Source organism: Oryza sativa, chromosome 6 (assembly GCF_034140825.1).
Source record: "Oryza sativa Japonica Group chromosome 6, ASM3414082v1".
NCBI lineage: Eukaryota > Viridiplantae > Streptophyta > Magnoliopsida > Poales > Poaceae > Oryza > Oryza sativa.
This window is the reverse complement of record NC_089040.1, coordinates 12,868,975-12,887,602: the sequence shown is the minus strand read 5'-3', so window position 1 is coordinate 12,887,602 and position 18,628 is coordinate 12,868,975. Positions and strand designations below refer to the sequence as shown.

The window sequence follows — 18,628 nt, the reverse complement described above, 5'->3', positions numbered from 1 at the left end:
AGCTTTATACTTTATTTAGAATACTCTTCTATATACATTTATGGTATTGAATTACTTTCTGAGTATATGAATACCTACTTTACATTATATTCATGTTATACTGAATATACTGCTAGCTTATCTGGGAGATGCTTTGGTGCGGGTATAATTTTTGCTTATGCAATTACTCTATGTCATGACGATGGTATTAGAGTAGTATCTGGTAGTTTAGACGTGGTGTCTAGATTACGGGATATCATAATTTGGGGTTATATGCTGCGGATGAGAGGTGGGCCGCTGATGGTGGTGACAGCTCAGTATGGGTATTCCTCCGCACATGTATGGTCATGACGGGCTGTTGTAAGGAACTCGGCAGCCAGGGGTGGCTTCTCGAAGTACCAGGAGGGCATCAGATAAAGGGTATTAGCTAGTATATCAGATGACTAGAATGTATGTATATTATGTATACTAGAAGTATAGGAATAGATTATCTTTCTCTTTTCTTTCCACTTAGCTTAGATAATTTAGTATGAGAATGAGTAGCTTAATTGCTTGTGTGTCACTCTACCCTTAAATTATCTTAACCCCTGCTTAGACTTTGATTATTACAAGTAATATATAAATTATTAGTCAAGTTCTCTCTACCATGATCTTCCCACGGGATTAAATAAATACGATACCCTTGGAATACTCTCGGGTGAAATGCTACTATGGTGTATCCGTGCGCTTGCGGATGAACTCTGTAACCATAATATACCAGGAGTATTTCTGCGCCATTACTGGGAATTATATTTCTACTAATGTCGTTAAGAAATACCAACAATGGGAGTGTTGTTCAGTGTTGATTAATATTGATGATTAATTACTCTACTGTTTTACTACTCCTAAATGTTTGCTAAATGCTGCTTTTGCAAATAAGCCTATATTATGCCATCCATTGGTATCCTTGTGCACTTGCATATTTGCTGTGTGGCTTGTGGAGTATTCCATGTACTCACCTTGCAATAATCAATCATACCTCAGTTGAAGAGAAGTCGCAAAGGAGAAGACGTTTGGCTTAAACCCCAGTTGAGCTGCCTGTGGGAGTGGAGTCGGAGCTTCGCTAGACCGTCAATCCACTATTGTTTTTCTTTTCTTTTGTAAGTATGTAACGCAATTATTATGATGGATTTGTACATTAAATTGTCAGTTTGTGTACCTCGGCTGATTCCTGGACGAGGATTTTATGCACAAATGAGTTCGGAAATTACCAGTGAATTTCTAGACGTGACAAAGATCTTTTCGATAACCTTTTTGGAGCAGAGGAGCGTGTGCCTATTATTAAGTTGACCCATGATCTGACCCAGAATCGAAGAATTCCCTCCATAGATTGGTGCTCTTTGGGCCCTATTCTCAAGAATATCATTTCTTACAAGAATAGCAAGAATGAAGTAGCTTAGGCAAACCTGCATCGTCCAGCCGAGGCGCCTCGCTCTGACTCAACTTCTGTAAAGAGGAACGACGTTCTTAGGCCCGTTGAGTCAACATAATAGTAGTCTCCTACTTTACTTCCCCGACCTTGTTTTCTTCTTTCTTTACTCTTTCTTTATGAATTAGAGTGGATAAGGTGACTCCCCCAACTATTGAAACCAATACAATTTGACTCCCTCAGGGTCTTGTTCGGTTAATCTCCATGAGGGAGGGATTGGAGGGGATTTATTCCATACCTATTGTGGTGTGGAATTATTCCCCCTCAATCCCCTCCTATCCTCTTCAATCCCCTCCAAACCGAACAAGGCCTCAGCGGTTTTGAATGGTGGTTTTGCTGACGTGGCTCTAACGTAGCGATGTTGACCTGGTCTTCGTCCCATGTGGCGCTTATGTGGCATAAGATTTAAAATATATATGTGGGACCCACTTGTCATTCAAAAACAATATTGTGGACCCACTGACATGTGGGGCCTACATGTCATCCATTCTCTCTCAAACCCTTCTTCCTCCTCCCCCCTCTCTCTCCCTTATCTCTCTCTTTTCTTCCCCTTCGGCCATGGTGGCAGTGGGCGGGACGACGTGTGCAACTGTAGGAGGAGGCCAAGGATGGCGCGGGGGTGTGGGAGGATGACCGGGCACAGCGAGGTTGAGGTGGACGACGGCTGGTCCGCATCACCGGTCGCCACCATCGCCTCATCCCGGATGGTGTTCACCACAATTGAATTGCTGGTGCACCCGGCATCAGCCGATGCAACAACGGTGACAATCCTATCTCTTCTTCCTATCTTCCCACTCTCTTCCCCTCCTCTCCTGCTGCCGAGTGGCGCACGGATGTGGAGGCCCATGGCGAGGCGTACATGAAGGAAGGCGAGGTCGAGCAACTTGATGAGCACCGGCACAAGCTTTGTGCGAATGAGTTTCACCCATTTTGCCGAGGGAGAGCAGCGAGGCGAGCAGTAGTGCCGCGCGTGATGTCCTCGCAAGGGTAGACCACTGGCAGAGCGAGTAGCCGCCGGCACTTTGACTTGCTTGGCGGCAAAGACATTGTGGGAGGAGAGGAGATTTATGGACAAGCAGCGGCGGCGGTGGAGGCGGCAGCTATTGTCAGTTACCACAGCGTTGCAGGCTGTTTTCCCAACGCACAACGTTCTAGTTGCTCTCGCCGTGCCGCCGGTCGACCTCACTTTCTGTTGAACACACAACAAAAGGTAACCTCTAACCCAGACATCACGTTTATGTTATCAATTACTACTCAAGTCTTAGCAAGAACTTCTTTCTTTATCTAGAGTCTTAGTATTATTAGTATTAGAGCACTTAGTATAAATACTAATTAAGTGACGAACCCATAATGATGAGAATATATTTTACATAAACAAGAAAAGTAAATGCCAAAGAAAGTCATGAATACTTACTTATGTAAAAAACATTCATCGAGGTACAAGATCGACGAGAGTGCCGACATCTTCGGCACTCCTCTAGAACTCCAATAGAGAGAATGCCGACATCTCCGGCACTTCTCCGGAACTCCCCCGAAGAGAACTCTGACATCTGGAACGCTTGTTTTGGAGTTTCATCTCACTCTCTTTCTATATTCTAGATCTATAGAGTAGTCTAAATATGAAAGTGAGTTGTACTCTACTTGAGTTGTAGGGGTGAGATGCCACAATGGAGGTTCAGCAGACCCCTTGGTCCCACCTCTCGACCGCTCCTTTGGTTGTAAGGCTGCCTAATGGGTTCTCTACACTCCTCTAGGCATGTGCCGTCTTGTCACTACTCTAGCCATTCCCCGGTATAGCCGTCCTCTTAGTTTGAAACGGACTAGGGAAGAGATAAGACTTAGAAGTACAAGTGACGATGGGTTGGCTCATTTAGATTGTCCTCTACTATCTCCATTTCATATTATAAATCATTTTGACTTTTTTTATCAAACTTTTTCAATTAATTTGACCAAATTTATAGAAAAATATAACAATATTTTCAATACGAAACAAACATACTATTAAAATATATTAAATGTTAGTTTTAATGAAACTATATTTTTATATTTTTATAGATATTGCTAGATTTTTCTATAAATTTTGGCACGGCTAAAATAAAGTGAAACTGACTTATAATATATAATATAAAACGAACGGAGTAGAAAACATCCATCGTGGTCGCAATCCTATGAGCTTAATAGTGTTGTCAGCAGAAATGAAACATAAATCTACTCTCTCCCGTTTCATATTATAAGTTGTTTGACTTTTTTTAAAAGTGTAACCAAGTTTGTAGAAAAATGTACTAATTTTTTCAGTACAAAACAAATATATTATAAAAATATATTCAATGTTAAATTTAATTAAACTAATTTGGTACCGTAGATGTTTCTAGTTTTTCTATAAACTTAATCAAATTTAAGAAAAATGCCAAATTACTTTTAATCTAAAGTATTGAAAGAACTAAACTTTCTTGCAATCTGGTTGGGCCATGTGAGTAAGAAATCTAGTACCATCCAATGTAAAGAAATAAGCAACAACATCCGTTGGATTAATCCTAGTCAAACAAGGAGAGTTTAAAAAGAAGTCTTTGCAACTTGCAGGCAGCCAACGTAGAGAAAAGATTGTAGGAAACAGGAAAACAACAAAAACATGGTCGGCATGGCAAAAAAAAAACTCTTCAAATGTTCTACTCATCTTTCTTATGAAATGCATTCCTACTAAATAAAACAACCCTTTTTAAGAAAATAATAGAAATTTTTCCAGCATTTACTTCAGAAAAGCTACACCCAATTATTAAAATGTTTGCCGAACAAATAATTGTGAATTACAATATTACTACTTGATTAAGAAAAACTATTGAGAATACCACCTTAAAGACAATCCTTTTCACCACATAAATTAGATTTTTCATTAAAAAATAAGCCCAATGCATAAATAAAAAAAATTTAATCCACTCGTGACTATAATAACTTCTCCTTATTATGTACTGTCAGTTAAAAAGCCACGCAAACGCGCCACTAAGTGGCTAGTATGAAACGGATAGAGTAAGGCTGCGTTTAGTTTCACCGGCAAAAAATTTGCCCGGTCACATCAAATATACAGACACACATTTAAAGTATTAAACATAGACTAATAATAAAACAAATTACATAATCCGCATGTAAACTGTGAGACGAATTTATTAAGCCTAATTAATCCATCATTAGCAGATGTTTATTGTAGCACCATATTATCAGATCATGGCGCAATTAGGCTTAAAAGATTCCACTAGTAGAGAAACCATCTTTTGGTCGGTCGACCCAAATCCACAATAGTCCCGCATCCACTAAAAACCGGGACTAAAAATGATTTTTAGTCCTGGTTTATAAGAGGATGATATTTAGTCTCGGTTGTTGTTACCAACCGGGATTAAAAATCATCTTTAGTCCTGGTTGGTAACTCCAACCAGGACTAAAGATGGAGGGACTAAAGATCAGATGATCTTTAGTCCCGGTTGATTCCATGTCAGACCGTATCAGGGCCCTAGGTTCTTTAGTCCCGGTTAGTAACACCAACCGGGACTAAAAACCTATTTTTAGTTTCGGTTAATGTTACTAACCGGGAATAAAAATCAAAACACACTATATAATCCCTATTACTGATCCTCTTTTCCCGTCCACACAACAAACTCCTCCCTCTATCTCTTTTTTCCTCTCTAACTTATTTATTTCCTTATCTCTAACTCCTACCTTCTCTTTCCTTTTTTTTCCTTCCATTCGTCACAACGAAGCAGACAGGGGGCCGGTGAGGCGGCACGGGGGGCCGCGCGGCGGCGACCAGCGTGGGGGCCTGCGCGGCGGCGGCGGCGGCGGGCGGCGCGGAGGGGAGGAGGGGAGGCGGTAGTGGCCGGCCGGCCGGCTTTTCCTTTTTTTTTCTTTTTTTTTTACAATTTATGATTTATCCTATGTTGTATTTGATTTGTGTGTGATGGGAATCTGTGATGTATTTTTTAGAACTTGTGATGTAATTTTTTTAAGAGTTTGTGATGTATTTGGAGATGATCTATTTCGGGAATGCTCTATCCTGGTCGCCCGGCGCGGGGGGAGCCGGATCGGGCGCTCCCCCCGTGCCCCCTCCCCCACGTGCGTATTTGGGCCCACTCAATTCTCCCTCTTTTTTTTCACAAAAGATGTTTCACCTAGTGTATTTATAATGTTTCACTATTTATAGATGTAATGTTACAGTGGATTAAAATACTCTTTTGCAACAAAAAAACCCACATATTTTGGAAACTCTCTATTAAGGGAATTTGGTTTATTTTTTGTTCCACCAAAAATGTTTCACCTAGTGTACTCGCAATATTTCACTATATACAGATCGAATGTTGCACTGAACGAAACATTCCATTGCAACAAAAAAAACCCACATATTTTGGAAACCCCATATTAAGGGAATTTCGTTTATTTCTTGTTCCACCGAAAAATATTTCACCTAGTGTACTCACAATGTTTCACTATGTATAAATCTAATGTTGCAGTGAACTGAAACATTCTTTCGCTATTTGCTGAAACATTGTTTTTACATAAGGTGAAACAACACCCAATTTAAATGAGTGAAACATTTTCGATCTGCTTAGTGAAACAATTATGATATATCTAGTGGAACATCGTGCAACATTTAAAAATAATTAAATAATAAGATAAATTTTTTTTCGTCGGAATATATCCATTTGTGGTCTTGTTTTGAAGATTTAATTGTAACGAATTTAATGGTGCAACCGGATCATGATTTGGATAAATAATTTAAGAGATAAATCAGTTTAAAATAATTTTGCACGTAAATCGGGCGCTGACATCATGCTGACGTCAGCGCCCGATTTTACCCCCTCCCGATCGGGCGCCCGACCGGGAGTCATCTCGAGGATTTGGAGATGTTCTGTGATATGTGATGATTTGGATTTGGGATTTCTTGGCATGATTAGGGGATGGTGTGAAATCAATATTCAATATGAAAAAGAGAAAAAAAGAAAAAATATCTTTAGTCCCGGTTGGTAATAATAACCGGGACTAAAGATGCTCCCATCTTTATTCCCGGTTGTTGTTTGAATTTGAACCGGGACTAAAGAAAGCGATCTTTAGTCCCGGATTTGTTGTCCCGGTACAGAGGGGTTACGGACCGGGACTAAAAAGCACTTCTCCACCAGTGTTCGTCTCGCAATTTGCACGCTAACTGTGAAATTAGTTTTTTTTTAATATTTCATACTCCGTACATGTGTTCAAACGTTCGATGTGACGGGAAAAAAAATTTGGGAATGCTATGTACCGGAATCCCGTCCGGACGGAACCCTTACTTATTCAAAGAGGACTGATACCTGATCATGCACGTCCCGAGCAGCAGCAGCAGCCTATGCAGGACACGGTGCCGCTCCAACACACACGCATGGCCGACATGGGCGGCGGCGCTGCGGCGCCAACGCCCGCACCGTCAACGCACTACCCCGCGACCGTGAGCTCCTCGGCGGCGACGCCGGCTGTGGCGCCCACGCCCACACCATCGACGCACTGCCCCGCGACCGCGAGCTCCTCGCCGGCGCCGGGGAGGAGCCTAGCGCGGACGCGGCGGCAGATAAGGAAGTAGAGCGCGAAGGTGCTGCCCTCGCCGCCATCATCGGCGCGGAGCACGACGAGTACGTACCTGGCTAGCTCGTCGAGGCGGTGGAGGATGCGGCCGCCGGCGACAAGCTCCGACGTGGCGTGAACGGTGGAGGATGCGGCCGTCGGCGACGAGCTCCTGTGTGGGGCGTGGATGCCGGAGGATGCGGCCGCTGGCGACGAGCTCCGACGTGGCACGGACGGTGGAGGATGTGGCCGCCGGCAATGAGCTCTGGCATGGGACGTGGACGGTGGGACCACCGGCGACGACGCTTTGGTGCCTAGCTCCTGATATCTAGTAGGTATCGTCTGATACCTCGCAAGTATCACCTTCTACGTGATAAGAATCGCATGATATCTGATAGGTATCATCTGATACCTCACAAGTATCACCTGATACGTGGTAGAATCGCATGATACCTGATAGGTATCACCCGATACCGGTTAGGTATCAGGACCTGATACCTCGCAAGTATCACCCTCTATGTGGTAAGAATAGCATGATACCTAATAGGTATCATATGATACCTCACAAGTATCACCTGATATATGGTAGAATCGCTTGATACCTGATAGGTATCACCTGATACCGGTTAGGTATCAGGACCTGATACCTCACAAGTATCACCCTCTACATGGTAAGAATCGCATGATACCTGATAGATATCATCTGATACCTTGCAAGTATCACATGATATGTGGTAGAAACGCATGATACATGTTAGGTATCAGAACCCGATACCTAAGCGGTATCATCCCGTTCAAAAAACGGGATTCCGTTGTATAGCAGCCCCAAAAAAATTTGCCGGTGGATCTAAACACCCCCTAAATCTTAACCAGAATATATGGATGTGTCACTTTCTGGAGACAAATGTGTATCACCAGGGTCCTACACTCGATCCCAATTTCCCAACACCAAACACCAGGGTCGAACACGAAAGCGCTAGCGGCAGATTATAATTTGTACAACACCGTGGGTAAGTGGCCGTATTTTATCGCGTAATCTATCTGATCAAGCCAACGATTAGTGGCATCTTCCTTCGGCATCTCACTTTTGTACGGTGATGTCAACGCCCCCCGGCCATTTCTTTAACCCCTCACGTCGCCGTCACCACTCACCACCACCATCGTCGTCTACCTCGCCACCTGTATATATACAAAACCAGCTAAAATATCATCAATCCACGGCTGCAAGCTCGTTCGTCGGCTGCTTCTGCTAGCGTGCTCGCTCGCTCGCTGCGGCGACAATGGCTCCGATCGGCGTGCTCACGGCGCTGGACCAGGCGCGGACGCAGTACTACCACTTCAAGGCCATCGTCATCGCCGGCATGGGACTCTTCACCGACTCCTACGACCTCTTCTGCATCGCGCCCGTCATGAAGATCGTGGGCCGGGTGTACTACTCCGACGGCGGCGCCCGTCCGGGGGTGACGCCGCCGGCCGTCGTGTCGGCGACCGTCGGAGTGGCGCTGCTGGGCGCGGTGATCGGGAACGTGGTGTTCGGCGCGCTGGGCGACCGCGTGGGGCGGCGCCGCGTCTACGGCGCGTGCCTGCTGCTGATGGTGTGCAGCTCCGTCGGGAGCGGCTTCTCCGTGTGCCGGACGCGCCGGTGCGCGCTCGCCAGCCTCTGCTTCTTCCGCTTCCTCCTCGGCGTCGGCGTCGGCGGCGACTACCCGCTGTCGGCCACCATCATGTCGGAGTTCGCCAACCGGCGCACCCGCGGCGCGTTCATCGCCGCCGTGTTCTCCATGCAGGGGTTCGGCATCCTCGCCAGCTCCGCGGTCACCATGGCCGTCGCCGCCGCCTTCGACCACTACACCGGCTACCCCGCGCCGCTCGACACGCCGGAGTGCGCCGACCTCGCCTGGCGGATCATTCTCATGGCCGGCGCCGTCCCCGCCGCGCTGACGTACTACTGGAGGATGTCCATGCCGGAGACGGCCAGGTACCAACTATACTTGGGCCGCTGACATGTGGTCCCAGATGTCATTCATGCATTGGCTTCCTCCGTACCTTTGACTTCACAGCAACCATTTGAACCTTAAAAAAATCTTAAATAATAGTATTTGATTGGTAAATTAGATTAAGTGTACATGGACCGTGTTAAACAAATGTGATAGATAAGGAATATACCAAACGAGATTCCAAGAACAAATTCTGAGAGGAAAATTTATCCTTGATAAGTATGCTAATTGCCTGGCACTGGCAGCTCCATGGTCAATTAAGCTTCCTTCTCTTCGTTGATGCCGAAAATTTCAAATGGATAGTTTAGTCGGAATATTAAATAATTGGGCATGTTTATCGTCACTGCCATCGTTAATTAGCACTAGTACTTATACATTATATATCCCAAAAGAAAATGTCTACACATACGAATAGCGTATACGATTTGTGTTCGACTAGTGCAAAGCTGCTACATGCCTAGACCCACATGGAAAGATATTGAGAGTGTTGATCGGTGGTCCTAGACCCACATGGAAAGATGTTGAGAGTGTTGATTGGTGGTCGGATGTGAGTCGTACAGCTCCAGTCAGACGTATAGCAGAACTCATCACGAAATTGTCTCTAGCTACTCTTTGATTTGCTAGGTGTACTGTCATTGCTGATGTCAGGTCTATAAATATGATTTTGATTTTTGATTAGTGGCACAGTGTAATTGCACATTTAACCCCTTTGCACTCTAATCAATAAAATTGCCCTTTAACTTTATGCTGAAAGTTGCTATAAGTGAGTAGATTAATTACAAAAAAGGGAATTAAGCACGTACTAATGGTTAATGACGAAAAAGTAATGACCGTGCATAACGTTGTATTTGTGCTGCCAACGAGCAGATATACGGCTTTGGTGGAGCGCGACGTGGTGAAGGCCACCAACGACATCGGCCGCGTTCTGGCCGACCTCGACCTGGGCGCCGTCGCCGAGGAGGAGGTGGCGGCGGCGTTGAGCCGGCCTCCGCCGCCGCCGCGCCCTTCGTACGGCCTCCTCTCTCGGCGCTTCGTCCGGCAGCACGGGCGGGACCTGTTCGCGTGCGCGGCGGCGTGGTTCCTCCTCGACATCCCCTACTACAGCAGCACGCTGTTCCAGTCTCAGATCTACCGGCCGCTGTTCCCGGCGCCGGGGCTCATCAACGCGTTCCAGGAGGCGTTCAACGTGGCCAAGTTCCAGGCCGTCATCGCCGTCGCCTCCACCATCCCGGGCTACTTCGTCGCCGTGCTCCTCATCGACCGCGTCGGCCGGCGGTGCCTCCAGATGGCCGGGTTCCTCCTCATGGCCGTCTTCCTCTTCGCGCTCGCGGGTCCGTACGACGGATACTGGCGCGACCACGGCGCGCACGCCGGCTACATCGTGCTCTACTCGCTCACCTTCTTCTCCGCCAACCTCGGGCCGAACACCACCACCTTCATCCTGCCGGCGGAGCTCTTCCCGGCGCGCTTCCGGTCGACGTGCCACGGCCTCTCCGGCGCGGCGGGGAAGCTCGGCGCGCTCGTCGGCTCCATCGGCTTCCTGTGGGCGTCGCAGCAGAAGGACGGCGCGGCGGCCGGGCACCTGCCGGGCATCGGCATGATGTACGCGCTGTTCGTTCTTGGCGGGATCTGCCTGCTCGGGCTGGCACTCACCTACGTGTTCACGCCGGAGACGATGATGCGGTCGCTGGAGGAGAACGAGAGCGACAGGGCGCAGACCCAGGTCGGCGACGGCGGCAGCGACACCGAGGCGGCCAAGAGCCCGGCGTCCATGGCGAGCTCGCACCTCAGCATGTCGCCCATCCTTCCAGCCCGGGTCTCCGTGTGAGTGAACTCGATCATCGTCGGAAAGCGAGAGTGCTTTTCCTCACTATTTGTGCGTCAGAGAGAGTGCATGCTGTCGAGATGTCGATGCATGCATAAGCATGACTTGTGTACAATCTCATGGACTCACACTATATGCAAATACATGTAGGATATGCATATTCAGTTTTGCTAGCAATGCATGTTTCTGATGTTGGCCATAAACCCTTAATCTACACTCACGCGAGTAGTGGACAATGCCTGAACAACGGACGAACACCTTGCAAGCACTGAAAATACCTTGACGATGAACACGAGTTTTGGCAACGCGTAACTTGCCGGCTTTTCTGTTTCATCCTCTCTTATATTTATAGTATGAATACAATGAAGAAGAAGTGGCCTTGGTGGCCTGAGACATATGCGTCACGATCGGATCTCCACAAGCGCCGTCCCACACTCCCACTTGTTAATTCGCCGGTGGTACGCGACTTGGAAGTTCTAGCTTCGCCACCAGACCCAGGGTCCTGGGCCAGCTCCACTCAACCAGAGGAAAAGGAAGTTAACAAACTCCTACTCCCTACATTATGCCACTTTGAAGAGTGGGTTTCGCTGCAATGCCACTCCACAAAGCAGCTTCGTTAAAAAGCCACTCCCAAGCGATGCCAAACCTTTATTTTGCCATAATCGCCAGTTCACTTCATTTCCACCATTTTTCGTACCCAGTCTAACCAAAATACCCTTCGGTCCCTTCTCCCTCCCGGCGGCCACCACCACTAATCAATGCCATTGGCGAGAGCTCGAGCGCGCAACACCACGCAGTAGCCTCCCCCAACCTCCACCTCCTCCTCCTCACTTCTGTAGGAGTAGAGGCGTAGAGCCCAGCGCAAGGAAGGCGGCGATTGATTTGACCAAGATTGGTCGCCCGCGCCGTCTGGTCTGAGAAGCCCGCCACTACGGATGGCGGTGGTGGTGGGGGGATTGCACGCGTCTCCACCGGCGGATTCTGCTGCTGTGGCGGCGGTGGCGAAGGATGCGGAATACCAGAAGGGTGTGCAGAAGCTAGTGGACCTATGGTCCAAGCTGAACCCGGTTGCCAGGGAGTTCATCCCCTCGTCGGCGGCGGTCTCGTCACTATCTAGGAAGGCGCTGTCGGAGGATGCGCCGGTGTTCGATTACAACTCGATTGGAAGCTGGAACCGGGGCGGCAAGGAATCCGGCGTAGACGCCTACCAGCAACATCGGGTAAAAGAAAAAAATATCGGAGTTAAAACTCTTTGATGTTCTTGAGAAACTGAATTGGTTGGTTGTGATTGTGCCTGTGTGGAGGATTTGGTTGTTTATTTGATTATTTCTTTTCAACAGCTTGGTAGGTAAAGATTGGATTTTTTTCCCTTGTGTTGGATTGCATTATCGGTTGATTCTTTTTTTTTTTTTACAATGGTGGCCGCCGGGAGCTCGAGGAAGAAATGACTGAAGGGTATTTTGGTCAGACCGGGTGCGAAAAATGATAGAAATAGAGTGAATTGGCGATTATGGCAAAAGAAAGGTTTGGTATCCTTTGGGAGTGGCTTTTTAACTAAGTCACTTTGTGAAATAGCATTACAGCGAAACCCACTCTTCAAAGTGGCACAATGTCAATTTTCTCCTCAATTTCATACCGTAGGTCCATTTGACTTTTTAGCAGTCAAACCTTTCTAAGTTTGATTAAGTTTGTAAAAACATATAGCAATATTTTTTAAAATATATATCCTAACAAAATATAATCAATGTTATATTTAATGAAACTAATTTGGTATTGTAGATGTTGCTAAATTTTTCTATAAACATAATCAAACATAAATAAATTTAACTAGATTAAAGTTAAAGCGACTTATAATATGAAACATAGGGAGTATAACTAACAGAGATTCCTAGGGAAAAGATAAACACATGTGCATGATTACAAATTACAAGCAACAACTTAGATTTCCCCGACTATCAATCACCCACTCCCGGTTGCCTAAACTTTCGAGGGGACAAACAGGAAAAGGGGTTGATGACTCTACCAGCTATGTGCGACACCGACAGCCCAAACTTGGGTTAGCTTAGGGGCAGAGATGGAAGAGATCGATTTTAGAGGAAATCCATGTTGGTGTGGTGGCCACAACATGGTAGCGAGGTGTTGGTGTCGCTGCTGTGGCCGCTAGGAGAGGAGGATGACAGTAGGCTAGAGTTGGTGGTGGTTAAACTCGTCAGAGTGGTTATATATGAGGTGGGAGCGGTAGTGTACTGGTGTCTAATCCAACAATACGAGCCGTTATAGATGTGTGAGGATTGAATGAGAGCTAGAGAGAAAGATGTAATCTTAAACTGGACTAGGTTGTTGTAATCTTTTATGTTTCGTTTCATTTATTATCAATAAAGTTTTTGAACAGCGCGGCCTCCCCTTCTGTGATCCTTTCAAAAAAAAAAGGGACAAGTGAGGAGAGGTGGGGCAGGTTCTCGTGAGAGAGAGAAGGAACAAAACTATTGAATAGGGGATAGCCACCCTTTGCAAAATCAATGCATCCAACAATATATTGGAAAAATTTTCTAATTATTCTTACATGTTATCTATTTTCCCATCTCAAAGTAATTTCACTTTTCACCATCTTATTTATCCAAAATAACTTCATATTTTTAAAAATCGTTGCATTGGAGTTTGAAAAATGGAGATAAATACATTAGGATCAGGTAAAGCGAGAGACAATTGCATTGCACTAGATAAAGTAGGGACAATTACATTAAGACTAGATAAAGTACAGGGCATTCTCATCTTTTGCTCTCGTGTTGTTGATATGCGTGCAATGGGTGAAAATGAAATTATTTTGAGTTTGTGATAGTAAAAGTATGAACAAAAGATAGATTAATATATGATATATTACCCTACAAACGTGCAAGTTTAAATTTAACCTCTAAGTTATAAAAGAATTGATATCACATATTAATCAATCTTGTCAACAAATTTAAAAGATATATAGATTTGCAAGAAACGAGATGGCATTCTCTCGAAAGTTCTGGGAGAGAATAAGTACTAGCTCCATCCCAAAATATAACAACTTAGATTCATAGCTAAAAGTGCTTGTATTTTAGGCAAGGATTTAAATAACCAGCTATAGCTGCCGCTATAGCTGGAGATAGCTGCTAGAAAGGGAAGCAGCTAAGAAATACCACTTTTGCCGCTACATAATGTATGACACTAATAGCCGGGATTAGCGGAAGATAGCCGCTAATTTTGCCCTCAGTTAGCGGCATATAAGCTTTGGTTTTGGGCTCAAATTAACTACGGGCCAAGGCCCATCTACTTCTCATGTAAAGCTGTAGTCCTAAGTCCCTAACCCCCATCTCTCTCTTCCTCAGTCCCTCACTCCCTCTCCTCCTCTACAGGCGACAGCGGCGGCTGCGCCCGGACCCGGAGACGGCAGCGGTAGCTGCGGCTGCGTGTCACGGCGGCTGCAGCCTTGCCCGGAGGCGGCAGCTGGGCCTGGAGGCTACGAGCCTGCGACGGCGGCGGCTACGCCCGGATGCTCCGAGCCTATGACGGCGGCGGCTGCACCTAGAGGCTGCGACGGCGGCGGCCCACTCGTCCTCTCCCCCAAGCGTCACTCTTCCTGATCTCCCCAAGCGGCACAGACACCATGTCCCAGCCAGAGACAGCCAAGCTTTTCTCTAATTCTCTGATACTCCATATTGATGTTGTGTTTGAACTTTGAAATGAGAATATAAGATCAGTAGATCACCAATGCAGTCTTTGTTTTTTTAGCTTGTAATCCTCTGAAATTTAAAGTTAGTATGTTTTTGACAATCTGAATCTGCAACTACTAGCTAGTAACTTATCCTGATCTTGAATATGCAAGTAGTAGCAAGAAATTTCAGTATAATGATGACCTAATTATCCTTTTAGGCTGTGACTCATGTCCAATTTTTACAAAACACCTAAATGGCAGCTATAGCCCGCTATAGCTGATCATAACCGTTGAAAGCCCAAGCAGCTAAAGGCCTTAACCATCTATTTAAATCCTTGATTTTAGGACGGAGGGAGTATATATTATGGGAGAAAACCTAAGAAGCACTCTGAAGAAATTGGCGTTTCTGCTCCTCCTGTCAATCCAAAGGATGACAAGCCTCTGTTTTCTACCCTTTTACCTTTGAGAAATTTCATGTTACTTGGTACTATATACTAATAGGTACTCCCTTTTTAACGTATGACGCCGTTAACTTTTTATCAACGTTTGACCGTTCGTCTTATTAAAAAAGTTACGTAATTATCATTTATTTTATTGTCACTTGATTTATGATCAAATATTCTTGAAGTATGGCATAAATATTTTTGTATTTGTACAAAAATTTTGAATAAGACGAATGGTCAAACGTTGTTCGAAAAGTCAATGGCGTCATACATTAAAATACGGCACGGAGGGAGTACTACTTTCTAGTACCAGAGATATTAAGATTTTACTTTAGAAAATATTGTCTCTCTCGACTGGAACAGCGTGCTGCTGTAGTAGGGGATGTCGAGGAGGAACCACGCCGCCGCGCACGCGAACAGGTCCCGCCCGTGCTGCCGGACGAAGCGCCGAGAGAAGAGGGCCGTACGAAGGGCGCGGCGGTGGAGTCGGCGCCGGAGGCGGGCTCAACGCCGCCGCCGCGCCACCTCCTCCTCGGCGACGGCGGCCAGGTCGAGGTCGGCCAGGACGCGGCCGATGTCGTTGGTGGCCTTCACCACGTCGCGCTCCACCAGCGCCGTATACCTGCTCGTTGTACGTTAAGTACGGTGATTAGCTTTTTGGTGGTTTGGTGATGCTTAAACCCTTTTTGTTCTAGTTAATCACACTTGCTAAGCTACTTCTTGCATAAAGCTAAAGTGCAAATTAATTGTGCAATAGAATTGACTGCCACTGAATATATGCTGAGCTGACATTAGCAATGACACAGACGCGTGTATGAGTGATTAGTTCTAGATAATCAACGTATGCATGCTTATTGCTCACAAGAAGATGCATGTGTGCTTGAGCTTCTAGAACTTCGTAGCCAAAGGCAACTTCATGATACTAGAATTTACTAGCAGTATAACTTAAGCCTACAGAAAAGAAACAGCAATTGACCATGCATAGATATATGACAGTGTCATAGTGACAAGGAACAGACTAAATATTCATTTAAGATTCCAACTAGACAATAAATTATTGCTGCAATTTTCGCCATTAGAGAAGAAAAGAAGACTTTCATTAATCACGCGAACTGCCGGGTGATTAGCATACTCAGTTTCTTCTCTGATGGTGTTAAGGATGAATTTGTTCTTGGTATCACGTTCGGTATATTCTTCCACTATCACTATAGTTTAAGATATAGTCAGTGTACTCTTAATCTAATCTACCAATCAAATACTTTGGGATCTTTTATTATGTTCAAAATTGGTAAATGTGAAGTCAAACGTACGGAGCAAAGCTAGCATGGATGCATGACATTTGGGACCACATGTCAGTGACCAAGTGATGTATACGTATATACCTGGCTGTCTCCGGCATGGGCATCCTCCAGTAGTACGTCAGCGCGGCAGGGACGGCGCCGGCCATGAGTATGATTCGCCAGGCGAGGTCGGCGCACTCCGGCGTGTCGAGCGGCGCGGGGTGGCCGGCGTAGTGGTCGAAGGCGGCGGCGACGGCCATGGTGACGGCGGAGCTGACGAGGATGCCGAACCCCTGCATGGAGAACACGGCGGCGATGAACGCGCCGCGGGTGCGCCGGTTGGCGAACTCCGAAATGATGGTGTTAAGGATGAATTTGTTCTTGGGATCACGTTCGGTATATTCTTCCACTATCACCATAGTTTTAAGATATAGTCAGTGTACTCTTAATCTAATCTACCAATCAAATACTTTGGGATATTTTATTATATGTTCAAAATTGCAAATTATAAGCAACAACATAGATTTCCCCGATTTTCAATCACCCACTCCCGACCTCCTAAACTTTTGAGGGGACAAACAGGAAAAGAGGCTGAAGACTCTACCAGCGGTGTGACATTGATGGCGCAAAATTAGGAAAGCATAAAGGGCTAGACTTAGGGGCAGAGATGGAAGAGATCGATTTTAGAGGAAATCCATGTTGGTGTGGTGGCCACAACATGGTAGCGAGGTGTTGGTGTCGCTGCTGTGGCCACCAGGAAAGGAGAGGATGACAGTAGGCTCGAGTTGGTGGCAGTTAAACTCGTTAGAGTGGTTATGAGGTGAGAGCACTCACTACTACGAAAATCATCTTTCGTGGCAGCCATTTTAGGTTTTCGCTGGCGGAAATTGGAGCAGCCACAAATCAAAGGCCATTGAAGATCAATATCTTCGCTAGCGGTTATCAACCACCAGCGAAAATTCATTTTCGCTGGCGGTCGTCTTAAGCCAGCCGCCAGCAAAGATCCATTTTCGCTGGCAGCTGTCTTAAGAAGGCCGCCAGCGAAAATGTTTTTCGCTAGCGGGTTACACTGTGCCAGCCGCCAGTGTTAATGCTGGCCAAGTTTTAAAAAAAACGACGGACGGAGCAACACCGCTCCGTCCGCCTCCGTCAACGCTCCATCATTCAAAAATTTCACAGAAATTTACCCAAACATTTAAAATTCCACAGAAATTTACATCAACAATTTACAGTTAAAAATTTCCATTCATCCAAGCATTCAAGCATCATGAAAATGAACACATTAACAAAAACTTTGATGTCACCTCCACCATCACCGCCGCCGCTGCCGAGCCCCGTCAGCCTCCACCACCTCCACCTCGACGACGCCGCTGCCGAGCCCGCCCGACCTCCACCGCCGCCGCCTCGCCACCGCCGCTGCAGAGCCCCGCTGCAGCCTCCACCGCGGCCCGCGCACCAGATTTGAGAGAGGGAGAGGGGGTGGTGGCGGCGAGCAAAGGGGATGAGGGAGGAGCGGAGGAGAAAGACCAGCGGTGGATCCGGGCAGCATGGTCAACGGCGTCGAGGTCAGAGAGGAGGGAGCCTGGCAGCACAGTCGACGATGTTGAGGTTGGTGCCACCCTCCCCGTGGTCCGGCGGCGGCGGATCCGCCCTCCCCGCGGCTCGGCGGCGGCGGATCCGGCCTCCCTGCCCGCGCCCGAGAGCCGCGGCTCGTGGCTCTCCAGCAGCCGGATCCGCCGCCTGCGGCCCTCTGGCGACAGGATCCGCCGCCCTCCTGGCCCCTCCCGGTCGCCGTCGTCACCGTCGCTAGTCCGCCGTGGTTTCCAACGCCGAGAGGAGGAGGAGGAGGAGGAGGAGGAGAAGGAATGGAGAGGTAAATGGGAAGGGATAAAATTAGAGGAGATTTTAATAGAGGGAATATTTTTTTTCGTAGTCGGCGCTAGTTAGCCGCCGCCAGCGAAAATCAGACGCTAGTGAAAATCCGATTTTTTTATGGCAGGCCTCTTAGCGTGGCCGCCAATGAAAATAGAGCCATTTTTTTATGGCGGGCCTCTAAGTGTGGCCGCCAGCGAAAACCGATTTTCGCTAGCGGTCCGTAACCCCTCACCCCTCGTTACATTTTTGTGGCGGTTTTTGCGTATGACCGCCAGCGAAAATTATAGGGCAACGCCATGAAAAATCGTTTTTGTAGTAGTGACTAGAGCAGTAGTGTACTGGTGCCTAATCCAACAACACGAGCCATCATAGATGAGTGAGGAGAGGTGGGACATGTTATCATCATAGAGAGAAGGGCACAACACTATTGAATAGGGGATAGCCACCCTTTGCAAAATTAATGCATCCAACAATATATTTAAAAAACTTCTAATAATTCTTA

The 18,628-nt window shown here is 46.6% G+C and overlaps 2 protein-coding genes across 2 annotated transcripts; one reads left to right on the top strand and one right to left on the bottom strand.

Moving 5' to 3' along the window:
* Nucleotides 1-8,257: 8,257 nt before the first annotated feature.
* Nucleotides 8,258-11,179, top strand: LOC9267349 (probable inorganic phosphate transporter 1-10). Its single transcript, NM_001421598.1, has 2 exons — nucleotides 8,258-9,002; nucleotides 9,889-11,179. Exons 1-2 carry the CDS (start codon nucleotides 8,305-8,307, stop codon nucleotides 10,847-10,849), a joined length of 1,659 nt encoding a protein of 552 aa, NP_001408527.1. The 5' UTR covers nucleotides 8,258-8,304; the 3' UTR covers nucleotides 10,850-11,179.
* A 4,296-nt stretch (nucleotides 11,180-15,475) lies between these two features.
* On the bottom strand, nucleotides 15,476-16,670 carry LOC136356987 (probable inorganic phosphate transporter 1-9). The gene is made up of 2 exons (XM_066311713.1): nucleotides 16,354-16,670; nucleotides 15,476-15,593 (listed from the first exon to the last, which is right to left on the bottom strand). Exons 1-2 carry the CDS (start codon nucleotides 16,668-16,670, stop codon nucleotides 15,476-15,478), a joined length of 435 nt encoding a protein of 144 aa, XP_066167810.1.
* Nucleotides 16,671-18,628: the final 1,958 nt, after the last annotated feature.